Here is a 27223-nt window from a genome sequence, read left to right as displayed (position 1 = left end):
CACCACCATCGCCAGGCCTTGAAGAGTTCGTTGCTTTTGTGTTCTAATTGCTTTCTTTTGGGGGGTGGTTTGTGCTGGGAATCAAACCCAGGACCTTGCACGCAGCAGGCAAGAGCCCTACTACTGAGCTACACCTACAGCCCCTGGCTTTTTGAGCCAGAGCCTCACTATACACCCAGGCAAGTCTAATGGAACATCCTCCTGCCTCTGTCTACCATGTGCTGGTGGGTGTCACAGGTGTGTGCCACACAGCATCCTGAGAACACTGAACTCTGGAGACAGGGGCAGAGGATAGATTCCATGTCCCCAGGAAATTCCCCCATCATGCTTACCGGTTGGCTTTTACACAGGCTGAAAATCTGCCACCTCAGCCAGGCTGCCTGTGAAGATCTGGCCTCCAGCCTCAGCCTGAACCAGACCCTGACTGAGCTGGACCTGGGCCTGAATGACCTTGGTGATCCTGGGGTGCTTCTCCTGTGTGAGGGCCTCAGGCACCCAGACTACAAACTGCAGACCCTCCGGTGAGTGGAGTTCCGGATTCAGCATGCTTCCCCGTCTTCTCTGTCGAGGGAGGCAGTGGGACCTCCAATTTCCTCACCAGCTCTAGCTACAGAATCTTGCTGTTAAGTTTTTCTGCCACAGGGTCTTTACTCACACATCACTGACACCACTGAAATGGCTCTTCTGTTCTGCTGTACATTTAGTTTCCAGGGGAAGTGCTGGAGAAATGGCTTAGTGGTTCAGAGCACTGGCTGCTTTTCCAGAGGTCCTGAGTTCAATTCCCAGTGACCATATGATGGCTCACAAACATCTATAATGAGATCTTGTGCCCTCTTCTGGCCTGCAGGCATACTTGCCAGCAGAAAACTGTATACACACATACTTACACATAAACATACACACACACACACACACACACACACACACACACACACACACACACACACATATATATATATATATATATATATATATATATATATAATTTCGGGGGGGAGGAGATTGGTTAATCGTTCATGTCTCAGAACAAATAGCACTGACCAAAGTGTACCCTCTGTTCTACTTGGCTTTCTGTTACTGTGATGAACAACATGACCAAAGGTGACTTCAGAAAGCAAGAGTTTTTGGTATCCTACAAGTTATATAGCTCTTCACTGAGGGAAACCAAGGCAGAAGCCTGAAACAGTAAAGAAACCAAAGAAATTTGCTGCTTACTGGTTGGTTTCCTGTGGCTTGCTCTGCTAGCTGCTTTTATACAGCCCAGTCCTACTGGCCCAGGAATATACTACCCACAACGGGCTCCTGCAACAATTAACCATCAAGGTTTCTCTGTGTAACAGCCCGGGATGTCCTGGAACTTGCTCCGTATACAAGGCTGGCCTTGAACTCAGAGCTATCCCCCTGCCTCTGCCTCCTGAGTGTTGGGGTTAAATGTGTGCACCACCACAGCCCCACCCCTTTCTTCTTTTTTTAAATTACAAAATTTGACAGATGTGGCTTTCTGCCTGCATGTATGCTTTTCACCAAGCTCTTGCCTGGTACCCACAGAGTCCAGAAGACAAGTTTAGATTGCCTAGGACTGGAGTTACAGCCAATTGTGAGCTGCCTGACCCTTGCCTTCCATCTTTCCTTCCTCTCTGCCTTCTCCCCTTGCCTCTCTCAAAGGTGGGCAAGGCCATGCCCCTGCACCCAACATACGAATTTGGCATGTAAGCCCAGACCTGGTGACCTAACCAAAAGGCATGGGGCACACTCACCTTGACCATCCCTTCCTCTAGGTTGGGCATTTGCCAGCTGGGCTTAGATGCATGTGCAGGGATTGCCCATGTGTTCCAAGTCAACTCTTGCCTCTGAAAACTGGGCATAAGCTTTAACGACTTGGGAGACAGGGCCTATGGCTGTTGGGGGAAGGCCTGCAGACTCCAGAAGCTGTGGTGAGTGTTTTGCTTAGGAGGAGGGCGACAAGAGTAGAGTGGGGATGCTAATGGAGTCATGAACCACTACACACTGGCTGCTTAAGTAGAAATTTTAAGGCCAGCCTCAGCTTTATAGCTACTATCAAGCCAGCGTGGGATATGGGAGACGCTACTTCAAAAAACAGCACAGAAAACAACGATGGTTATTTTCATTCTAAAGGCAGGAAACACATAAACATAACTGAGCCAGGGAGTATCGGCTGGAGCCTTTAATCCCAGCACTCGAGAGGCAGAGGCAGGAGGATCTCTGTGAGTTCCATGCCACCCTGGTCTACACAGCAAGCTTCAGGACAGGCACCAAATGTTGCAAAGAGAAACCATGTCTTAAATAAAAAACAAAAAAAGGAAATGTGGTATCTCAAGTTCCTGCTCCTGCCACCATAGTGACCACTTGCTTCCATAACTCTACACATAAGTGGAGATAGAAAAGAATCTCCCATCCTACAAAAAGCAACACCTCATTAGACAAACATACACATACATAAATACATACACACACACAAACACACACACACACACACACAGGTGACACACCTTGGGGGTGTTTAGAAACTGCTTGGGGAATAAGCATTTATTAATTTGGGCATTTTCTTTTCATCTATGGGTATGTGCATCTGGACTTGCAGTGTGCACAGAGGCCAGAAGATGGCATCAGATGCCCGGGAATATCAGTTACAGGATGTTCAACTAAACCAAACTTGGCTCCTCTGGAAGAGCAGCCTTAACCACTGAGCCATAACTCCAGCTCTTGTTATTGGGATATTAGGTTTCTGTTATCTATTACTATACAGGCTATCCTCTCAGACTCACCCTGATTCACAACAGTGCTGCTCAGTTTAACTTTACTTCCTGTACTTTTGTTTTTTTTCCCTCGAGGAAGGGTTTCTCTGTGGCTTTGGAGACTGTCCTGGAACCAGATTTGTAGACCAGGCTGGTCTCCAACTCACAGCGATCTTCCTGCCTCTGCCTCATGAGTGCTGGGATTAAAAAGGCGTGGGCCACCATTGCTTGGATTTTGCTTTATTTTTATAAATATTTATTTATTATGGACACTGTATTCTGCCTGCATGTATGACTGCACACAAGAAGAGGACACCAAATCTTTTTTTTTAATATAGTTGTGAGGTACTCTGTGGTGGTTTTAAATTGAACTCAGGACCTCTGGAAGAGTAGCCAGTGCTCCAACCTCTGAGCCCTCTCTTTTTCTTTTAAATGAAACCAGTATCAGCTGGCATCTTGGAGTTCTAAGTCTGTTATTTACCGACTGGACATACTTTCCACACCATGCTATCTGCATCTGTAATTGAGAATACAGCTAGGAGTTTCAGTGGTATTTATTTATTAATGTCTAAAGACACTCAAGATTGGGAGTAAGGAGCCCAGAGTGGTTGGGAACATTTTTGATCCCACCACATGGAAGGCAGAGGCAGGTAGATCTCTAAGAATTCCACTCCATCCAAGGCTGCTGCCAACACCACCCGGCCCAAGTACCTACTCTTAACCAGTCCTGAACAGCCAAGGAAAATATATCACTTATTGCTGTTGTTTCCTTTAAAAACCAGTCACAACTGAGGCAAGCTTTTGCATCAGTGAGTCAGCTTCTTGGTGGTGTCTTTTTGAGGTCTCACAAACTTGGCATAACAATTCCACGCCTGCCAAGGCAGCAGAGAGACCCTGTCTCCAAAAAATAAACTGAACATTGGGAGTAAGGAGGCTGGAGAGGTGACTCTGTGGTTAGGGCACTTGTTGCTCTTCCAGAGGTCCCAGTTTCCAGATCCCACTTGTAGCTCACAACCTGTCCAGGGGATCCAACTCCAGTTCCAGGAGATTGAATCACCTGTGGTGACCTCCATTGGCTCTGCAATATGAGGTTCAGTCATGCATGTGTGCAAAATACTCATCCTAAAACAAAACTAAAAGGCTGGAGAGCTGTCTTAGCAGGTTAAAGCATCTACTGCCAAGCTTGATGACAGGCTTCACCATCAGGACCCTGGTAGATGGAAAGGAAAACATCTACAGGTTGATCTCTGGCCTCCAAAGCACACCTTGACAAACACAAACAAAACCACTAGCTGGATCCCAGGTTCACAGGAGAATGAAGTAAGAGAATTCCAGGTTCAAGGCCAGCCTGGGAAACTTAGTGAGGCTCTGCTTAAAAATGTGAGATAGGAGGATGGTTTGGCAGTAGAGTGTCTGCTTTCCTAGCATCCCCAGAGCTGTAAGTTCCAACACTGCAAACTAGAGTTTAAGTTTTTGCATTTACCTGTGTTTCTGAATTGCACAGTTGTCATAATCAATCCATGTTAGGCTTCAGTGGGATCCAGCCAACTTGCCAGGTTCATATCTGAGGGGGAAGAATAGATTGAGAAATGGCAGGTAAAGACCCTTAAGAAAAAGAGACAAAGGATAGAGTCAAGAGGGCAATCCAGTGTGTGAATACTGGACTTCCCAAGTATAATCTTCAACATTCTTAAGTACCCCCACCAACAGGAGAACATGTCAGAAAAGACTTCTTTATCACGAATAAGGAACAAACACACTTTCTATGTTAATCCACCAAACATTTGATAACCACACCTGAGACTCAACTTCTCCTGATGGGCCTTGAAGCGTCAAGAGTAACCACAACTAGACTAAGTCTGTAGTTATTTAGGTAAGACATTCAAGACTAAGATCAAACATCCTATAGTAGCCATGCCTTAGACCTTATGACTTTAACCTTGGATGACTAAGGAGAGTTTTGAACTCTCTGATCTTGAGTCAAGACGCAGAGCCATCTCTAGGCTCTCGCAGACAGTACTTCTACAAGTGTGAGAACACTTTTAAAGCACTGCTCTCCTGGTACCAAACAAGGCAGAAAAAGCCTTTCTCCTTGGTTATCTCCATTGCACTTGCCCTTGAGATTTGTATTGTTGTGGCTAGAGTGATGGCTCAGTAGTTATGAACACTGGCAGTAGTCTGGGCATTAGTGTTGCAACCCTGTAATCCCAGCACTTGAGAGGCAGAGGCAGACAGATCTCTGGGAGTTCAATGCAAGCCTGGTATACAGATTGAGTTCCATGACAGCCAAGGTTACACAGACAAACCATCTTGGAAAAATGTGTGAGTTTGTGTGTGTGTGTGTGTGTGTGTGTGTGTGTGTGTGTGTGTGTGTTTGTGTGTATGTATGTATGTATGTATGTATGTATGTATGTATGTATGTGTCCACATTCATTCAGCTGATATTTGCCAGGAAAAGAACAGCTGATCCCTTGGACCTGAGTTAAAAATGGTTATATGTATAACTGAACTCTGGCCCTGTGCAAGAGCAGGAAGTACTCCATACAGAACTAATAAAAACAATATTTGTAAAACAGGCTGTGTGGCCTGAGAGATGGCTCAGAGGTTAAGAGCAATGACTGCTCTTCCAGGGGTCCTGAGTTCAATTCCCAGCAACCATATGGTGGCTTACAACCTACAATTCAATCTGGTGCCCTCTTCTGGCACGTAGGCAGAACAATGTATATGTAATAAATAAATCTTGAAAACCAAGAAAAAAAGGAAGGAAAAGAGGCTAAAAGGCAGGGTACCATGATGCTGTCTTTGTAGTCACCATACTGATAGTCCCATGTTTGTCCACAGGCTCTTTGGAATGGTCCTGAACAAAATGACCCACAGGAGGCTGGCAACGCTTCAACTCATAGAACCTTATTGGACATTGGGTGCTGAGCAGGGCTGCGGCATCAGAATGGAGGCCACCAGGACTTTTATTCTATCGGACAGCTGTGATCCAGCACTTGAGAGACATTACTTTGTGTGTGACGTTTGCTTTTCTCTGTGTAACAGTCAAGGCTGACCTGGAAACCCACAAAAATCTGATTACTGGCCATTTCAGTCAGTCACTGTAACAAGACTTCCATCAACTGCCCAAAATGTGTAACTACAGATTAAAAGAAGGGCAGAGGACACTTATTTGGAGGAGTTGGGTATATTATGTTAGAGACAAAGTGTTTCTGTAGCCTTGGCTGTCCTCCACCTCTTAGTTCTGCTTGCCTCTGCTTCTCTAGATCCTCAAATATCTGCACACTTTCCAGAGGCAAATCAAGCATTAACCTAGAATCCTTGCACATATATAAAAGGGGGGCAATATTTCCCTGCCCAGCCAATTCCTTAGAAAATTGTCTTTTTAGCTGAGGGTTGGTGGCACACGCCTTTAATCCCAGCACTCGGGAGGCAGAGGCAGGCAGATGTCTGTGAGTTAGAGACCAACCTGGTCTACAAGAGCTAGTTCCAGGACAGCCTCCAAAGCCACAGAGAAACCCTGTCTGGAAAAAACGAGAAAAAAAAGTTGTTTGTTTTCCTACTTCACAACTCAACATTGTAATCACACTGGGAAACTGTACACTAGAAAAAAACAGAAGCACAAAAAATACTAAGTGCCCTTCGGTTGTAAACCACGGTTCCAGAGGCAGTATACATAGAAATATCCAGGAATGTTTGTATCTGCTATCCACACAGATGAGGCCTCAGCACATGGAGAGGGCAGGACATGTGGACCAGCTGGAAGACTGGCTGCCTAGATAGCATGCATGAAACCCAGGACTCTATTCTGTCCTAAGGAGATATATAGATTGCATGCCAATGGTTAACATCTGGGCTGAACAAATGTTTACATCACCTGTGCATGGTGTCTTGTGCCTTTATGAACCAAAGGAAGGTCATTCAAGAGCAGAGAGAGCTACAGGGAGGCCCAGGAAAATGAAGCAATTGGCGAAGGGCTACAGACTTGAAAGAAGCTGGGTTTGAACTCCAGGATTTATGGGAGCTATATATATATATATATATATATATATATATATATATATATATATTCATGCCAGCTCCAGGCAATAGTATGCTCACTAATGGTAAAGGGGCAGAAACATGTTAAGGAGCCTGCCATCAAGCATGAAGTCGACACATACATCACAGGAACCAACATGGTTGTAGTGACCTGAAACAGGGGAGTGAGCACAGGCCCAATGGTGAGCATGCACAAAGGGAAAATGTGCCCAGTATTGTGGCTGTTACAGTTAGCACCCAAGAGGCAGTCAGGACAACCTGGACAATTTACTAGAATTCTACCACCTGCTCCCCCCGACACACACACACACACAAAAAAAAAAAAAAATTCAGAAAACCACTTGGAAGTAGCATGTACCCTAATCCTAGAAGAAACAAGATCTGTGTTTCTGGTAGGCAGAAATTCCAGCATCAACAGCCTATCTCAAAAAGGGCCTCATAGAGTGCACAATGGTGTGGCAAACCTTTAATCCTAGTACTTGTGAGGCAGAAGCCTGTGGATCTGACTCCAAATGAGAGAAACCCTGTCTTGAAAAAAAACAAAACAAAAAAACATTGAGGTGTTTTGGTCACACAGAGGGTGTTCAAAAAACAATGTCTAAGGTGGTTTGCAACATAGTTCAAGGAGTTCAAAAAACAATGTCAAAGTTGGTTTGCAACAAAGCTCAAGGAATTTCTGAGTTCCTGTTAGGGCCTTGATTTGTTTCCCTCTGCCTTTAATCCCAGCACTCGGGAGACAGAGGCAGGCAAATCTCTGTGAGTTCAAGACCAGCCTGGTTCAGGAGAGCTAGTTCCAAGACAGCCTCAAAAGCCAGAGAGAAGCCCTGTCTCGAACCCACGCCCCCACCCCCCCACACAAATACCCTGAGACATGTGCCCTAAACAGGATTTCGTACACCCAAAGCAAAACTTGAACCTACTGAAAATGTTTCAAAACCTCCCAGAGAAAAATCCGCTTTCAAAATGTAACGTTGTAGCTTAGGTCTCACCACTACCGGGCTCCGTTTTAGGTCCAAGAACATACGTGAACAATGTTCCCATCACACCTAACTTGCCCAGCATTTTTAGCGGAGTGCAGCACTCCTCACACAAACAAGCCTGAGCTCAGCACCTGTGCACAAATGCTTCCCATGAGCTCAACAGGGATGCTTGAATTACACAGCGAGGCACAAAGTGGAAGCACTTTCCAGTTCTGACTCAGAGAGGGCAACCACATTGATGACCGCTTTGTGGGTTGTCCCCTCGAGCCTCGGGGCTCCTTGACCCCCCTCCCCGTCCTTTCCAATACGGCTTCAGTTCCTGGCTACTGTGCAAGCGATGTACAAAACCTTCCTCCCTGCTCAACATTCTCCCCTCCATGCCCGTGGAGTCCCAGCTCCCAGGACACCGCAGTTAACCCAGACACAAGCTACCAAAGGGCCCATTATAGCTCAAGTCCCAAGAGTGCCCCACACTATTCGAATGCTAGAGGAGTCAGTTAGAACTGGGGAAACCGCCCTTTTGTCAACCAGCAGCGCTCAAAACCTGGCAGTACTTTATTCCAGAGCAAAAAGTGCCCCCATAGTTTGAGTACCACAAGCTGACATGATCCAGAGAGACGCACAAGGCGGAAAAAAATTTACCTGACAGAAAACTAAAAACATCGGAACAGATCAAACTAATGTGCCAAAAACTTAAATGATGCATAATTCACGGTGGTTAGTATCCGGTCCCAAAATTGACCCAAGTCCATTGGTAATTTTGCTTCTCAAACAAATCCAATACAATTGCTTGAGACCCTCTGAAACTCCCAGAAACGTCATTCATAACACCCACAAAAACTCCGAAAATTACTACTTTGCTAAAACTATATTCAATCTGCCTGCAGGCCTTGCCTCCTATGACGTGGGACTACACTCAGCTGACTGGGGCCAAGAGGCCGAATCCTTGGCTATGTTCATTTAAAACTCTAGTGTTTTCAAGTCCCAAAGCAAGCTAGTCAGTGTTGGCTCAAGCCCATGATCCTAGTTAGGCAGGCAGTCGTGTGCATTTGAGGCCTGCATAGTCTACAGATCGCATTCAGGACATGCTCCAAACTACACAGATTACGAAAAGTTCTGTAAGTAGGCCCTTTGTGCTTTTGAGGAAGGCAGAAGTGTGATAATTAGCCTGTCCCAGGTCGTAAGCTGGCTAAATTAAACCTATCTCATCCAACATCCGTATCAAGCCTACAACTGCCTCTCAAAGCTAAGGTCCTGGGTTTCAAATCTCAGAAGAGAAAAAAAGAAACTTACCTTTCTGACAGAGAGAAAGCCGAACTCGAAAGGTGGAGCAGAATATCCTGACAAGCACCAACAAAATCCCAAAAGTCTCTGGGAGAGGGAGGGGCTCTAGTATTTACATAGTCTGAGGGCTCATTGGCCCCCTGGAGGGGAGGCTCTGCCATCCCTCTCCCCACCTGGCGCCATCCTTACCCAATCCACCCTCTGTCCTGGGTTCTGATGCCCCCTGGGGCTGAATGACCTTCAGCATCCATGCCCTGCTCCCCCACCATCCCGTGTCTGCCCCTCACCCGATAGGAGGAAGTGGATTTGTTTGTATGGGTCGGGTGTTTCCATTTTTGTAGCAATTATTGAGGCTGAGGCTGGCTCCAGATTCATTCTTAAAAATATTAATGAAAGGAGAAAAGAAAGTATCCTCTGCCTGGGAGGCTCAGTGTTTTGTTTTGTTTTCTTATTTTCTGACTGAGTTGAAGTCCTTTCTCTGCCTCCTTTGTCTTTCTTCCTCTTGTGTGTACAGGTAGACCTTATTTGCCAAACTGCACTGTGAGTCAAGCAATAACTAATTGAGTTGGTTTTCTCTACCTTTACATGGTTTTATGGATTGAAATCAGGTTTCCAGGCATACAGGGCTGGAAACTGAGCCTTGTTGCACACTTAGGTTTTAGGGTTTCTTCAGACAAAGGCTCAGTTACTCCAGGCTGGCCCTAAACTCACTAAATTGCCAAGGTCATCCTTGAATTCTTTAATTTCTCTTGCCATCTCCCAAGGGCTGGAATAATGGGCACAAAAGACCATTTCCAGTTCAGTCATCAATTCCAGGCATATTTCTATGTATTTTTGATGTATTGATTATTGAAGAAGTAAACCTTCTCAGCAAGTAGCTAGGTCTTCCATTTGGAGAAGCAGATAAAGATAGGGATTTGGCCCATGTAGTAGCAACACCTTTACTCCCAGCCCTTGGAAGGCAGAGGCAGGTAGATGTCTTGAGTTTGGGGCCCGGAGTACACAGAGAGCCCCTATCTCCATAAAATATTAACAAGGTTATATGTTTTAGAGTCTAGAATACTGGAGTTCTTTTTATATTTTTTCTCCCTTTATTTATTTGGAGACTAGGTGTTTCTAGGCTAGGCTAGATTTGGATTCTCTATGTAGCAGAGGATAACCCTGACTCCTTCTCCTGTCAATCCTTCCCAGTCTAGCCTTGGCCACTATGCCTTGTCTATTCTATGCTGAATCCATCCAAGCAAAGAATCCCATCAATTTAGCTTCAACCTCAGAATTTAGTTTCTTTTGATTCAGTGTGTGTGTGTGTGTGTGTGTGTGTGTGTGTGTGTGTGTAAGAGAAAGAGAATCCTGCTAGCCCTGGCGAGCCTGGGACTCACTATGTAGACAAGACTGGTCTCTGCCTTAAGAATAAAGACTTGACCCAACACTCTATTCTGCAGTGAGCTTTTAAAACTACATTTCTGAGTGTGGTGGTGCACAACTTTAATCCAAGCATTCTGGAGATAGAAGCAGCACACATCTGGATATCCGGGCTCCCTGGTCTACATAGCTGCTTCCCAGAAAACTACAGTTCGTACACAGGAAAACCCTGCATGGAAAAAAACACATAATCAGAGACAGAATAGACTCCTCCATTACCCCAAAAGCAACTTCCCCTCATTAACAAACATGTAATGAACTTTGAGTGTGTTTAGAGACTTCTAGAAAAAAAGGCAATTATTATTTTGTGTATCTACAAGGATCAGCCTGCAGGCATGGCTTGATTTGGGAATTTTCTTTTCCTCTTTGTGTATGTGTATTTGGGACTGGGGGTGTCCACAGAGGACAGAAGATGACATCAGATGACCAGGACCACCACTTACAGGATGTTGTGAACTATTAACTGGATGCTGGAAACCAAACTTGGCTCCTCAAGAAGAGCAGTCTTAACAACTGAGCCATCTCTCCAGCTCCTGCTTTGGGGATCTGGGTTTCTGGGATCTCTTACTATACTGTCTCCCCACTCAGGCTCACCCTGTTTAGAGGCAGAATCCCCGCAGTGCTACTCTGTCCCTGTCTACTCCCCGACCCCATCTCCCCAGACAGGGTTTCTGTGTGTAGACCTGGCTGTCTAGAACTTACTCTGTAGCCCAGGCTGACCTTGAACTCAGAAATTAGCCTCTTTCTGCTGGGATTACAGATGTGAGTCACCGTGTCTACTGCTGCAAACCCAAGCCTTACCAAGCTGCAGGCATTGGACTCACTGTTTATAAATGTGTTCTCTGGGGACAGTGAAGCCTTGACGGTCGGAACCGCCCTAACTCTATTCTTCCAGAACAAATGTGACTCCAGACTAAAACTGAGGAGCAGTTTAACCACATAAGGAAATCACTGATCATTGTTTTCAAACCAGGAAGGGAATCCAATCTATAATAACTTACATTATTGACTGGGATTTGGTGGCACAAGCCTTTAATGCCAGCACTCTCAGGAGGCAGAGGCAGGTGGATCTCTGTGAGTTCAAGGCCAGCCTGGTTTACAGAGCAAGGTCCATGACAGGCTCCAAAACAATACAGAGAAACCTGTCTCGACAAACGTACACACATACACACACACACACACACACACACACACACACACACACACACGCATGCACGCACACAAACACACACAAAACCCTTGCATTATTATAACTTGTATTCTTTGTTGCCCCCAAGTCCTATCCCACACCCCAAATGGTTATTTTTCCGTGTAGCCCTGACTGCCTTGGTACTCAGCTTTGTAGACTAGGGTAGCCTTGAACTCAAGAGAACTATCTGCCTCTGGCCACCAAGTGAAGCTAGTTGGGGTTACCTGTGTGAACATGACAGGGACACTATTTGCTGAGGGCTACACCACTCACTAAGGAAGGTGTTCAGCAACCAATGGATGGGCTCATGACAGTTTCCTTTAAAACCTGTCACCTGTAAAATCCTCACCTTCATTGCCTGAAAAGACAATTATGTGGACAGCTTCGAGTGACCCGGGGTTTGAACTCCAGTCCCCACAGGACAGCTTATAATCATGCCACCTCCAGGCAAGAGTATGTAGCCAGCTTCTGAATGTTAATATGGTAAAGGGCTGAACCTTATAAAGGAGCCTGCCACCAACATGAGGACGAGAGATGCTTCACAGGAACCAACATGGTGGAGAGGTAACCTATGACACGGGAGAGTAAGGATGGGTCCAAAGGTAGGCAGGCACAAATGGAAAAATGTGGCCAGATATTGTGGTGACCTTACAGCTAGCATTTAGACAGACCATCCTGGCCAATTTATTGGAATTTTAGAACACCCCCCCTAAAAAAAAAACCCTACAAAACACTTGGCCTAGTAGCATATGCCTTAATCCCAGAAAAAAGATCCCTGTTCTGCACAAATTAACTTTCTCAAAAAGTGCCTCATTACCTAGAGTTAAAACTCAGTCTGTTAAAATAGCATGTCAAAAGCAGATTGGAGTGTATCTCAGATTCTTTAAGAGCATTATTCATTAGCTACCACCTCCCATTCTTCCTCTGGAGAAGCATCCGACATCCCTAACCCCAGAGAATTCACTGTTTAGTGTCATGATTTACAGACCTAAAGGTTAGAACCTCTCTAAACCTACTGTTCTGGCAAGTTCTGCCTACATACTTACAGGACTGCAAAGCGATTTGGTCCTTTCGGTGAGAAAAAAATGCAGGGGTATAAAGTTAGCACCTCCTGTGAGGAATGAGGAAGCCACAAACATGGTAGCCTCCAAAAAAGCACATGGAAGCAACCTTCTGAGTCATTCCCAACCCTACTACATACAGTTCAAATAAAACTGAAGACAAAAGTGCCAAAAGAACAAGACTTTATTGATCTTTAATGGAGAAAACCAAAATTGCCAATTGAACACAAGGATTCAAAATTACTTTAGACATTAAAGTTAACAATTGGAATTAGGGGAAGAGGTGGTTCAGCCTAACAGGATCCTGGTTCAATTCTCAGCCCCCACATGAAGGAGACGAATCTGCATGCTCATGCTGCAGACACCATACACTAACAACTCCAATGCCTAACTCTGGCTGAGATTGTCCAGGACCAGGTCTCAGGGGTCCTCACTCAAACCCCAAGAAGACTGGAGTTCCCACTGTAGCTGGAACAGGCTTTAACTCTCCCCACCTAGTGTCTGGACAGTGAGTTAACACTCAGGTCTAGAATAGGAACAGAAGATTTTTAAGGGACAGGTGCTCTCAGGGGACACTCAAATGGTGTAGCACTTTCTACTCCATCCAGAAGAGTGCGCCACATTTGAGAGTCCCCAAGTGAGCAATTGCCAGTGTACAGAAGTTCCACGATGCCTTCTCCACACAGCAACACTCAAAATGGGGTCACTTTCCCCTTCACAAGGCCTGGAGAGTGCCTCCATTTTGAGTATGGCTATCTGGGACCTCAGAAGATGGATCCAGATGAGCCTGCAACATTAAGAAGGGTCTAAAGCGTGTTAAATGGGCCTGGGGAAGATAGCTCAGAGGGTTAAGGGAACTTGAGGTGACAAATTCAATCTTCCCCACCTACTTCCCCATCATTTACTTCCCTGCAAGATTCACAGTGCACAGTAAACAGTAAATCTCTTAAGATGAGCCGCTATCCACAGCGCAGGCGGGAATGGTACCCACAGACAGCACCCAAATGTCAAAACACTTTCCACTTTAGAAATGAGAAGAGCGCTCCTGACATTTGAGAGCCACCCCACGGACAGCAACCACCACCTTGCCCATTTGCAGCGTTCTCTCAATTGGCTGCCCTCAAAACCTTGGCAGCACTTCTTCCAAGGAACAAAAAGTGTCCCCAGAGTTTGAGTGGAGCAGGTTGAGATCTGAACGGTGCTGTGCAAGTAACCTGTAGAAAAGCTGTTAGGAATCTCAATTATTGTGTAAGGCCTGAAAAACGGAAACAAATTAAAGTTAACAACAAGCATGGTAGACACCTTTTAATCCCAGCACTGGGTTAAAGAGGGGAAGCCTACACTGGTCTACACACCACCCTCCCCCACTGACAAGTCAAATTATGTATAGGCATATCAGTGTCCCTTCTCTGGCTGTCCACCCGGCTGGCCTTATACTCAAAATGCAACAGATTTGGATTTTGTACCCCATCATTTCCTAATGAACTATTACCACTGGCAATTTAAAGTATAAAAGGTTTCAGCGTGGTGGAGGCAGGTGGGTCAAATCTACAGAGAAACCCTGTCTTGAAAATCCAAAAGATGGAAAAACAAACAGGCTTTGAGTGTGTACACCTTTAATCCCAGCAATCAGGAGGCAGAGGCAGGTGGATCAGAGTTCTAGGCTAGCCTGGTCTACAGAGAGAGTTCCAGGACAGTCAGGCTGGTTACTCAGAAAAAAACCCTATTTGAGAACAAAAAGATGAGTTCTAGGACAACCTCCAAAGCAATACTGAAAAACCCTGTCTAAAAAAAAAAGAAAAAAGAAAAGAAAAAACAGCCGGGAGCTGATGACACATACCTTTAATCCCAGAGGCAGTTGGATCTGTGAGTTCGAGGACAGCCCGGTCTACAAGAGCTTTTTCCAGTACAGCCTCCAAAGCCACAGAGAAACCCTGTATCGGAAAAAAAAAAAAAAAAAAACAAAGTGGGGCATAAATATATGGCAAGTGTTGCCCAGTTGGGTATTCCCACCCCCACCCTGCTTTACAACTGAGTATTTACCAGGGTAGGGACCTTATTTATGTGAATCCTTATTATGCAAATACCTTCCTTCATCAGTGAAGTATCCAGTGGAAAGGAATTCACCTCCTGCCCCCAGATAAGGGAAACTCCACGCTCCAATGGGGTTTCCAGGCTCCTTGTCCAAACAGACTAGAATGGATGCAGTTGATGGATGAGCCTTGGAGAGGGCCTCCACTTTGAGGGCAGCCACTGTGCTGAGCCTCCAGATGGCAGCACCTGTATTACCCTGGCATGCCTTCATTCCCCTCATGTACCCATCTGCCTGGTTTTTAAAAACAGAACCTGACTTTTAAGTTGTCAGTCTTGGTGGAATCCTTTTCTCAATTGGTAACATTCAACAACTGGTGGCACTTTTCTTCCAGGAAAGCAAAAGAGACCCTAGTTTGAGTATCACTGGTTAAGGGTCCAACAGGACCTGTACATCTGCTTAAGGATTTTGCCCATGTATTAAGGTGAGATATTTGTATATTAGATCCCGTATTAACACGGTTGGTTCTAGTAAATTATCTTTTCCCCAATACATAGATTTTAGGAGTGCAGCTCTCTTTTACACTCAAGCCTGAACTGAGAGCCTGTGCACAAATGATTCCAATAGCCTCAACTGGGATGCTTGCCCCACACTGTAAGGCACAAAGTGGAAGCATTTTCTAGTTCTGCCTCAGAGAGGGCAACCACCATGATGAACACTATGTGGGTTTTCCCCTCGAGCCTGGGGGCACCTCGACCCCTCCCCGCCCCCCCCGTCCTCTCCAATACTTTTTCAGTTCCTGTCTACTGTACAAGCGATGTCCTGAGTTCTTCCTTCCCACTCAACATTCTCCCCTCCATGCCCGTGGAGTCCCAACTCCAAGGACACTGCTGTTAACACAGACACACGCTACCAAGGGACCCATTATAACTCAAGTCCCAAGAGTGCCCCCACACTAGATGAATACTGGAGTAGTCACCACGAACTGGGGAAATCGCCCCTTTGTCAACCGGTAGCGCTCAAAACTTGGTGGCACTTTATTCCAGAACAAAAAAGTGCCCCCATAGTTTGAGTACCACAGGCTGACATGGTCCAGAGAGATGAAGAATCCTCTGCGCCAAAAATCTGAGTGATATATGAAATCGGGGATACGGGTTAGTATCAGGTTCTGAAACTATTGATAATTCAGCTTCTCCAAATGCAATTGACTGGGATCCTCTGGAAATCCTTCAAGCAAGTGACTACCACCCATGCTTTGTAACATTCATAGCCTCCCCCCATGCACTCACACTCCTGAATTTCCTACCTTGTTGAAACTAATCTAGATCTGCCTGCAGGCCACTGGCTCCTGTGGTGTGGGACAAATCCCAGCTGTCTGAGGGAACAGGAGGCAGAATGGGCGGCCATGCTGATTTAAAATTCCAGTTTTTAAATTAAAAAAAAAAACAAGCAACCTAGTGCTGGCTAACACCTTTAATCTCAGCACTGGGAAGTTTCGGCAGGGGCAGACCTGTGAGTTTGAGGTCGCCATGGTCTACAGAGCACTTTCCACTACAGGCTCCAAACTATAGAGAAAACCCAAATTAGTAAAGCAGGCCTTACTGATCTGGAGGAAGGCAGATCCGAGTTACTCAGCCTGACCCATGTTACCTAAAATAAATGTGTCTCCTCCAAAAACTGAGGGAAGATATCCATGTCAGGGATACACACCTGCCTCTCAAAGCCAAAAACCTAGACTCCAAACCTTAGAAATGAAAAAAAAATACCTTTCTTCCAGATAAAAGCCAGACTGGAATCGCAAGCACCAACACCAGGATCTGGATGGGTAAAGTAGAAACGGCTGGGAGAGAGAAGGGCTCTAGTTCTTATATAGTCTGAGGGCTCATTGTCCCCCTGGAGGGGAGGCTCTGGTATTCCTCCCCCACCTGGAGCCATCCTTACCCAATCCCCACCCTGTGTCCTCCTTGCTGAGCTTCCCTGGGGCACAATGACCTTCACAGGCTTCCTTGTCCCCACTTCTAGAGAAGGAAGTGAATTTGTTTCTTTGTTTTTAAATGGCTACTGTCTGGGTAGGGTGGTTTCTTTTTTGTAGCACTTGGTGAGGCTGAGGCTGGGGGTGGGGGAAGGATCCCTGTTAGTTCAAGGCCCTGGGGTCTACAATAATAAATTCCAGACTGAGCAGGGTACATAGTGAGATTCAGTCTTCTTTTGTTTGTTTCTTTGTTTGTTTGTTTGTTTTCCAATATGGGGTTTCTGTGTGGTTTTGGAGCCTGTCCTGGCTGGAACTCACAGAAATCTGCCTGTCTCTGCCTCCAGAGTGCTGGGATTAAAGGTGTGCACCAACACTGCCCAGCTTCCAGACATATTTCAATGCAGTTTAGATCTATTGTTTATGGAAGAAGTAAACCTTGTCAGCAAGCAGCTAGATCTTCTATTTGGGGAAGCAGACAAAGATATTGATTTGACCCTTGTAGCAGCAATACCTTTAATCCCAGCACTGAGGAGATAGAAGCAGGTGGATCTATTGAGTTTGGGGCCAGGACTACACAGAGAGCCCCCATCTCAATGAATAACAACATCATCAAGGATATAGGTTTTAGAATCTAGAATACTGGATTCCTTTTTATATTTTTTCTCTCCCTTTATTTATTTGGAGACTGGGTCTTTCTAGCCTAAGCCAGCCTTGGATTTTTCTATGTAGCTGAGGATAATCTTGAATCCTTCTCCTGTCTCTACATTGCCAGTCTGGCCTTGGCCACTTTGCCTTGTCTATTCTATGATGAATCCAGCCAAGCAAAGGTCCCATCAAATTAGCTTCAAACTCAAAATATTTTGTGTGTGAGTGAGTGTGTCTGTGTGTGGGTGTGTAGTTACATGCATGATAGTTACTTTAGAAACAGAGGCTAGAGGATGACTATGATTTGCTACAGGCCTGCAGAGCTACATGAAAAGGATATCCACTGAAGATTCTAGTGGTCATTGTCCATGTTTGTATACCTGTTGATGAACACTGGTGCCTGTGGCAAAGTGGCAGCCAGGCAGAGTTGGAAAACCATCTTCCTGTGAAGGGAAGGATGTTGGGCTGATTGAGACCTGGGTATCCAGACCTCAGAACAGGTAGAGATCCCCTTTGTGGCTATACAGATTTGGTCTTACCTCCAGGAGGGAGAATCATGAATTTCTACCTCAAGCTGGGGCTTTAGACCTGCTTTGAGGCCAGCATGAACATAAGAAATTCATGTGTGTTAAAAATAAATGGAATGGCCCAGCAGTGGTGTCGCATGCCTTTAATCCCAGCACTCGAGAGGCAGAGGCAGGCGGATCTCGGTGAGTTCGAGACCAGCCTAGTCTACAAGAGCTAGTTCCAGGATGGGCTCCAAAGCTACAGAGAATCCCTGTCTGGAAAAACAAAACAAAACACAAAAGAACCAGCAATGGGAACGGAAAAAGATGTCGAAGATCTTGAAGACTGGCATTTTGCCTCAGATTGTGAAGTCCAAGCCTCAGAGTTGTTTCCCAAAACTAACAAAATCTGCCTCTCAGCTTGAAATCACAGCCTGAGCCAGGCTTCTTAAGCACAGCACAGGCAGCCTAGACAGGTTGTAAGAGGTACGGGTCCCCCCCACAAACACCCCCAGAGCCCCTGCACTGTCAGGATGCAGCACCGCACAGGTTCTCAGAACCCACAGCCCAGTTCCACCGTGGGCAGAACAGGATCAAAGGAGAAACCACCTCGTGTGGGAGAACACTCGGGGAGGTCTAAACATTGTTGTCCCAGGGTCCCTGCAGCTTGCAGCCTTTCCTAAGAGAACACTGCAGCCGGACTAGGAATCCTGGTTCCATCCCGTGCCTTTGTTGACAATGGTCCTTAGGAATGACAGCTGGCCCTTGTGTGTAACCCATCACAGAGATCTGTACCCAGGCCCCAAAGCTGTCTCCTGCCTCAGAGGCTGCACTATCAGCAATGTCCTGAAGTGACAGCAGGGGACGCACATCTCCGTGTTCCTGGAAGGCCTCCCTGAGCCAGGCAATTGATTTGGGACAGCACTCTTGGGTCCTGACAGTAGACAGTGCCTCCAACGCTGAGTGTCCCTGGCTGAGCTCTTGTCCCTCATGACTCCAGCATTTGAAAAACCAAACCTATTTTTGTTAAGACTGTGACTAAACAGCACAGATCTTCACCACCACTTCTGGGAGAGAATCCAGAAACCCACAGCTCCCCGAATGCTAAGCAGTAGCTATAATGTTCAATTTCATTTTGACAAGAGGTCTCGCTGCGTAAGGTAAGGCAGGTGACACTCATGACTAGTCTCATCGTGGCAGTTGGATCTCTGTGAGTTGGAGACCAGCCTGGTCTACAGGAGCTAGTTCCAAGACAGCTTCCAAAGCCACAGAGAAACCCTGTCTTGAAAAACCAAAATAAGGTCTCAGCATGAAGCTTTGGGTGGATAGCCTAAACCTGGTTTTGGACAGTAGACAGGCCTTGATTTCCTGTGTCTGCCTCCCTGTGTCTCTCCTTCTGAGGGCTGTTGTGAAATAACATATTCATCCCATATATACATATGGGATATATATATCATATGTATATTCTGTTTTTTTTGGTTTCTCGAGACAGAGTTTCTCTGTGTAACTTTGGAGCCTATCCTGGCACTTGCTCTGGACACCAGGCTGGCCTTGAACTCACAGAGATCCACATGTCTCTGCCTCCTGAATGCTGGGATTAAAGGTGTGTGCCAATACCAGGCTACACACATTCTTTTTCACATATATACATTCATTTTATTTATTTATTTATTTATTTATTTATTTATTTATTTATTTATTTATTGGTGGGTTCTTTAACCAAGCAGGTGGACCTAACCATCAGACCTTGTTAGGGTATACCCCTCAAGTGGGAAGTGCCCTCTGGATTTCCCAAGGGAGAAAGGGCTTGAGTGTCAGTCCCCTGACCAGCAGAAGCCTGGAGCCCAATAATAGCAGTCAATGAAGTCCTAGCTCAGGACTTGTCTGTGTGTCCACTTAGAAGTCCTCAGCAAGTCCCACTGACAGAGCTGAGTGGGGAGAATGGGGCACAGAACTGGCCTGTGTGGCTCCTTTTCTTTTTGGTTGTAGATTTACAGATGTACCCTGACTCACAGACTGATATGGGGACTTGAGGAGTTGACACAGTCATTCATAATCACTTCCAGTCATTAAACTCAGGTCACCACTTAGGTGGCTGTCACCACCTCTTCTAGCCATGTTGCTGGTGTCGTGACACAAAAAGTGGCTCTCCCTAAGTTTTGAAGCCTGACATCAGATACAGCCAACCTTCTGCTAATGAGGGGCTCAGATTGTTTGGGTTTAGCACCTGTCTCCAAAATTCAGTGTTTCTGTGCATCACTTCAGTTTCATTCATACTTAATATGTAGGAGATTCCATGCCTGTATGCACATAGGTGCAGAAAATGCACCCCTGGCTTTGCCGAAAGTGATATCATATCAGGGCATTCAAACCCCTGGACATGGAGTTTTGGGTTGTGGTCATGGACCTCTGGGGTTCTCGGATTCCTAGGTTCTCTGCAAGAAAAGCAAATGCTGTAAGCCTCTGAGTCATCTTCATCTCCCCAGCCCCCAGTGTTTTCTGTCTCTTGGGTTTTCTCTCTGCTTGTTACATTGTAGTTTTTCCTTGTACTCCATTGGCCACACTGGACTTGTATTCTGTCGATACTCCTGCCTCAGCTCACTGAAGTGTTGAGAGAAGACATGAGTGACTACTCCCAACAGTTGTTCTTTGTGCTGGATGGTGGTGGCACATGCCTTTAATAACAGTACTCAGGAGGGAGGCAGAGGCAGGCGTATCTCTGTGAATTTGAAGCCAGCCTGGTCTACAGAGTGAGTTCCAGGACAGGCTCCAAAGCAATACAGAGAAACACCATCTCTAAAAAACAAACAAACAAACAAACAAAAACAAAACAAAACAAAAAAACAAAACCAGTTATTCTTTGAAGAGCCAATTTTCTATGGTGGGAGCTTTGCATTAAGGCCTTAGACTACCCTCAGGGTTGGTAGGAGGCCAAGTCTTGTCTCCAACTTATGATTTTCCTGCCTGCAACCATACCATCTGATTTCGGTGTGTAGGTTGGCAAGGACACTGGTCAAGAGAGGAGGGCGCTACCAAATCAGCACCATGTGTCCAAAGGGCTTGATCAATTTAACAACCCAATGTCTGAGGAAAGTGGAGTGACGTCTTTTTTCAATACTCTGTATCCACCAGAGGGTTTTGTATTGCTGGTCCTAAGTGGAGAACAGGCTGTGGGGTGTCTCATGACTTTAATCCCAGCACTTGGGAGGCAGAGGCATGCGGATCTTTGTGGGTTCAAGGCTAGCATGGTCTACAAAGTGAGTTCTAGGACAACCAGAACTGTTGTTACACAGAGAAACGCTGTATCAAAAAGTCCCCAAAAATGGAGTTGTGAGGCGGGGTGTCAGGGGCATGGTGGCAAACACCCTTAATCCCAGCACTCAGGAGGTGTAGGCAGGATGATCTCTGTGAGATCCAGGACAGCCTGGTCTACCAAAGAAACCCCATCTTGAAAAACTAAAAGAAAAAAAGGGATTTGGGCTTACCTGTTTTCCTAGTGGCATATGTTTTTAATCTCAGCACATGGGTGGCAGGCATATGTCTGGGGTAGTGGCCAGCCAGAGTTACATAGTGATGCTGAGTCTTGGGGAGATAGCTTTGTCAGTTAGGCACTTTGCAAGCAAAAACCTCACATTTGGGAACCCCCAAATGCACATAATCATCAGGTAGCCTTGGCAGCTTTGCTATGATTACAACTTTTAAGGCGAAGTAAAAGGAATTGAGAAATGACCTGACCCAAATAAACAAGAGAGGGGATTTCAGCATGGACATGAAACCCAATGCACTTTGGAAAAAATGTGATGGTGCTTTTGATTTTATTCCTAATACTTGGGAGTTGGGGTCGGCGGGAGCACAGCCAGTTCCAGGACAACCAGACCCCCACAATCACACACAAAGTATTTCTGACTGGAAACTGTGAGGGGACCTCCCCGGGCAGTGACAGGGGTGAAATTCTGACGAGGTGGGAATCCTGGGGAGTAGCAGGAGGGCCTCTCTGAGTCGGTTTAGACTGGACTGCAGTGGGACACTGGAGCCAAGCGCCTTAAAGTCCCCTCTTGATTTCCACAAACCTGAACAATCTGATGGCAGAGAAGCTGCCTGCGGCTGGCGGGCCGATCTCTTCTTCCAGTGGAATCAGCTCTGCAATCTGCAGTGTTGAGATCTGGCTGGAAGCCGGAGCCTCCTCCGTGGCAGTTCTGTCAGTTTAAACCCTTTGTGGAGAGACCAAATCCCTAGAATCTTCCCCGAATTGTAGAGTTAGCAAGATTTCCAACTGCAAGGCTCATGGTAGGGAGGGAGTCATGGTGGGGGCTGGAGGGTAGGGGGTGAGGGGCTGCCTGCCAGTCAGAGAGAATGAGGAAAAGCTCTTTAGCTGGGGTTTGAGTCTGTACAAGCTGTAATCCCAGTCCTTGGGACGCAGAATCCAGAGAACCCAGAGGGAAAGATTTAGGAGAAAAAGAGTTTGCTATATAATAAAATGTGGAACACTATTTGCCACCTGCTGTATTACCCCATGACTCTGCAGATAAGTTTGAGGCCCCAGGCCTCAATGACATCATAGGAAAGACACCATATCTAAAATAAATAACTGGGGCCAGGTGTGGTGGCCCCTGCCTTTATGCTAGTATTTGGGAGGTGGAGGCAGGAGGATCTCTGTGAGTTCAAGTCCTCCTGCTCTGTGTAGCAATTACAGGACAGCCAGGACTACACAGAGAGTCTGTGCCTCAAAACAAAAACATACTACAATAACTGGTCGGTGATTCCTGTCATTTATCCTAGCACTCAACAGGCTGAGGCAGGATTATTGCTGTGAGTCCCAAGGCCAGGCTGTGCTGCAGAATAAGGCCTTCTCTGAAACTATAAACACCAGGAATGGTGGCACATGACTATAATCCCCGCCTTTAATCCATTCTGCTAACAGTTTACCACTATAAACGTCCATTGTTTCTTCTTTTCTCTTTTCCACTAGTGATTTTCCAAGCAATGATAACCATTTATTCTTAGCTGCAGCCCAAATTGTCACTTCTCTGCATCACTTAACTATGGAGGAAACTGCTATAGAAATGTAGCAGTCAGCTACAGCACCAGTGAAAAGACTTTTCTCCTTCCCTGTTCCCCTAAGGGCATTTCCAGGCAGAGTGTGTTGCTTTGATGCTCCACTCCAATAGGGAGTTTTATATCCACTCTGGCAAAAGAAGGTCATCAATGAAACCAAACAGATTTATTTGGAAGGGGAGAATCCAGGAAAGTGGCTGCTAGTGCAAAATGCCAGCTGCCAAATAAACAGGCATAGGACATATATATATATATATATATATATATATATATATATGTGTGTGTGTGTGTGTGTGTGTGTGTGTGTGTGTGTGTGTGTGTGTGTGTGTGATTTTTGATAAAATTGCAAAACCTGACATTGAAAAACCACTGAGATTGGTTGGATTCCTGCTTGGGAATTGGTGGGTTTCAAGCTCAGATACTGGTTGGATTTTTCCTAAACTGGTGAGGATTTTTCCTTGTTTGTTTGTCTTTTGTTTCAGGGCCAAAGTCTGTTTCTTTCACTGGATCTGGGTTCTGGTTCAGGTTGTGTTTCTTCCTGGCCCTTTTATACAACGTATTAGGCTTTGTAAGTTTATAAATTCATTTTTTCCATTAGTGTCCTGGAGCATGAATATAAAAATGAATATCATAATTCTTGCACATATTTTTGACACTGTCAAGTTTCTTCTACTAATAAAATACTATTTTGGAAGTGTATTGGCTAAAGATCCAACCAAATACTTGATAATCAGAAGAACTAAGTATCTTTTTGAGGTACTCAAAAATATTGTAACATGCAAAGGCTACATCAGATTGATTGCCCATAAAGTTTACTCTTGTATAAAGTGCAAAATTAAACCAAACTGACTACATTTATACTTTCACTGCTTAAAGATTTTTGTAATGATTTCAAAGACTCCTAATTAGTTATTTTATATTTTTTTATTTGAATTAGAAACAAGATTGATTTACATGACAATCCCAGTTCCCTTCTCCCTCCCTCCCTCTCCTATCACCCCCCAACTAAAACCCTACCTATCACATACCCTTTCTTCTATTGTTCACCTGACTCAAACTTTCTGCTCCCTCATGACCTCTGTATCCCTCCTCTACTTCTCTTCTTATTCTCGTAGCTCCCTCCCCCCATTTCCCATGCTCTCAATTTGCTCAGGGAATTGTGACCCTTTCCCCTTCTCTAGGGGACAATGGTTGTCTCTTGTAGGGTCCTCCTTGTTAACTAGTTTCTCTGGCAGTGTGGATTGTAGGCTGGTAATCCTTTACCCTATGTCTAAAATCCACATAGGAGTGAGTACATATCATGTTTGTCTTTTTGTGAATGGGTTACCTAGCTCAGAATGGTTTCTTCCAGTGGGAGTTCCAACTGGTACAGCCACTTTGGAAGACTCCTGATTGTTTCAAAAGCTTTACCATAATGATTACATTAATGCGATTAGTTTCCAGTATGTGCTATTTTAAGCATTTGAAGAAAACTTAGGCATGCAAAGGTCTTTCCACACTGATTACACTCACAGGTTTTTCTCCCCTGTATGTGTTCTTCTATGTGTTTTAAGATGACCACTCTGAACAAAGGCTTACTGATTACATTCATAGGGTTTCTCCCCATTATGTGTTCTTTTATGTGTTTGAAGATGACCACTCTGAGCAAAGGCTTTATGGCATTGATTACATAAATAGGGTTTCTCCCCATTATGTGTTCTTTTATGCATTTTAAGAGTACTGTGGTGAGCAAAGGATTTACCACACTGATTGCATTCATAGGGCTTTTCTCCAGTATGTGTTCTTTTATGTACTTGTAGACAAGTGCTCTGAGTAAAGGCTTTACCACACTGATTACATTCATAGGGTTTCTCGCCAGTATGTATTCTTTTATGTCTTTGAAGATTACTCAGCTGAACAAAGGCTTTACCACACTGATTGCATTCGTAGGGTTTCTCCCCAGTGTGAGTTCTTTGATGAATAAGAAGATAACTGTGATATGCAAAGGCTTTAACACATTGGTTACATTCATAGGGTTTCTCTTCCGTATGTGTACTTTTACACCTTTGAAGATGACTGATATATTCAAAGGCTTTAACACATTGTGTATAAACAGAAGTCTTGACTCCAGTTTGGCTTCTTTCATGCCTGTAAGGAAAATGGGCATGTGCAAATGCTTTACCATATTCAATACAGTGTTGAATCTTGATATCTGGATAAATTAATACTACAATTTGTTACAATTGTGAAGAAGAATCAGACATTGCACTCTTACCATTGTTTACACTCATGTTTTCCCCTACTTTAAGATTTTTTGCATCTTTGAAGACACAAGTGTGGGTATACTCCTTTATTATATGTTTCTCATTTTCAGAAACTTTTTCCATAGTAGATTTTTCATATATTGAAGAGAACTGGAAAAATTCATCATTTTATCAACCTTATTGTATTTTTAAATTTTACTACAGTATGAGCCATACTACATTTTTTAATGAAGTACAGAAACAGTATTTACACAGTCCTAGAGTCATAATGCTTTTCTGCTGAGTGAGCTTGTTGTTGTATTATCAATGAATCTGGAAAACAAATTAACTGTAAACTTGAATCAAATTCAACAAGTATGCCCAAAATGGGTACTACTACATGACTTTTAAATATTATGAAAGATAGGTATACCATGTTCTATATATCACCTTGCTGATATGGCTTGTATCCTGACTAACACATGATATACCTAATAATGTAAAGATTACAAAGAAGAGGCTTCCTCATTTAATTCAGTTTGACTTTCTGTTCCTTATAGACATGTATTAGAGAGATTAGGCTTTCCCTGCAAAAACTGACCCTTGATTCTTGACAATGATTGCCCCTGTCACTAAACTTACAAAAGTAACAGCAAGGACATGAGGAAAACTAACTTTTCTATGGAGTGTTTGCTTAATGGGAGATTTGGAGATATGCTTATCACATCAACCATGTGTATACCTTTAGTAATATAGGTAGTATGAAATAAGTGGATTTACAGTTCTACAGCATACCAATCATGGTGTAATGATTCAAGTGGTAATTTCTTTCAAGACTTTGTTTCTTTGTCTTCTTTCTTAATATAATGTCTTGCAAATGCAGTTCACCTACCTGAAGCTGAGGTATATGGTTTTGTGAGAACTTAATAATCATCAATGCAATTTAATCTGTGCTTAATTACACTGTTGTTTCTGTTTCAGAATTCCAGGACAGATTTCAATTGCTTCAGAGACATATTTCTATGAGCTCATAAATGAAAATTACCTTTCATGTCTTTTAGAACTTGCCCAATGTGCTCTAATAGTATTGTCTTCCCAACTGTACCCTAAAATGTAGTAAAAAAAAGAATGTTTATTTTTGAAAAATATGCAACATTTAAGTTACTGTCTACAGTGAACTTTAGAACTTGGACTGATTTATTTACCACATTCTTTTTTCACTCTCAATAAAATTAAAGAAGAGCTACAATAACCATGGACTGTTAGTTGTCCTATTATTTTAAATAATGAAGGAAAAAAGGTGTTACCTATATCATTAAGGTTCTTGTAGGTCTCCAGCATCACATCTTTGTATAGATTCTTCTGAGAAGTATCCAGCAAAGTCCACTCTTCCCAAGTGAAGTCAATATGCACATCATCATAGGTCATGGCATTCTAAAATATCACATATATGTATGCAACTGAAAGCATGATACTGACAATATTTTAAATGTACATTTCTGTAGAACATTATTTACCTACAATCCCAGACAGAGTCTTCTAATATATCAGTAGCTCAAATCCATGACCCCAAATCCATAACCCCATGAACAAATTGGATTAATATCCTCTGCTGAAGTGCAGGTCACCCAAGAGAGAACTGGTAGGCAAACTGAGGCAAAGACACCTTTCTGGACCAACTGTACAATTTACAAATTGGTTTCTCTCCAGTGGATCTTCTCCATTCTTTAAATAACGACCAACACTATTTACAATCCAATTCCCTCCTCATCTCTAAGTTGTAGCCTCCAACTATAGAGGAAAACCTGTGCTCAAAGGATACAGCATCTGCCAGAAGTCCCTATGGGCCGCCTGACCACAGACCTCTCCAAGTCTCTCCATGCCCCCTAAATACTATCACCAGGTTCTCTCCTCTCTTCCCTTCTTTCAATTTCAAATGTTGGCATGTATTCTCTGCTAGAACAAAGTCCACACCTACAGCAAGATTTACAGCCCCCAAATTGGGATGACATGCCCTGTTCAACCATAGGCCCTCAGATCAGAAGATCAGAAAGTAAA

General features: G+C 44.5%; 1 protein-coding gene across 1 annotated transcript; it reads right to left on the bottom strand.

Moving 5' to 3' along the window:
- Window positions 1-342: 342 nt before the first annotated feature.
- Window positions 343-26593, bottom strand: LOC118239756 (zinc finger protein 120-like). Its single transcript, XM_035453545.1, has 5 exons — window positions 26473-26593; window positions 26211-26271; window positions 24613-24986; window positions 8420-8430; window positions 343-561 (listed from the first exon to the last, which is right to left on the bottom strand). The coding sequence occupies exons 1-5, from the start codon at window positions 26591-26593 to the stop codon at window positions 343-345; spliced, it is 786 nt and encodes a 261-aa protein (XP_035309436.1).
- Between the last annotated feature and the right edge of the window lie 630 nt (window positions 26594-27223).

Source organism: Cricetulus griseus, unplaced genomic scaffold (genome assembly GCF_003668045.3).
Source record: "Cricetulus griseus strain 17A/GY unplaced genomic scaffold, alternate assembly CriGri-PICRH-1.0 unplaced_scaffold_1, whole genome shotgun sequence".
In the NCBI taxonomy this organism is placed as follows: Eukaryota; Metazoa; Chordata; class Mammalia; order Rodentia; family Cricetidae; genus Cricetulus; species Cricetulus griseus.
The sequence above is the reverse complement of the archived record's forward strand: the minus strand, read 5'-3'. Positions and strand labels throughout refer to the sequence as shown.

What these genes read in the sequence shown, in the direction of transcription:
- LOC118239756 (XM_035453545.1), bottom strand. Translation starts at nt 26,593, where the DNA reads ATGACCTATGATGATGTGCATATTGACTTCACTTGGGAAGAGTGGACT. An exon ending in CAAGAACCTTAATGATATAG is followed by an intron (nt 26,272 to 26,472) that starts GTAACACCTTTT and finishes ACTACATTTTAG; the next exon opens with GGTACAGTTGGGAAGACAAT. An exon ending in AGTTCTAAAAGACATGAAAG is followed by an intron (nt 24,987 to 26,210) that starts GTAATTTTCATT and finishes TCATCTTCAAAG; the next exon opens with GTGTAAAAGTACACATACGG.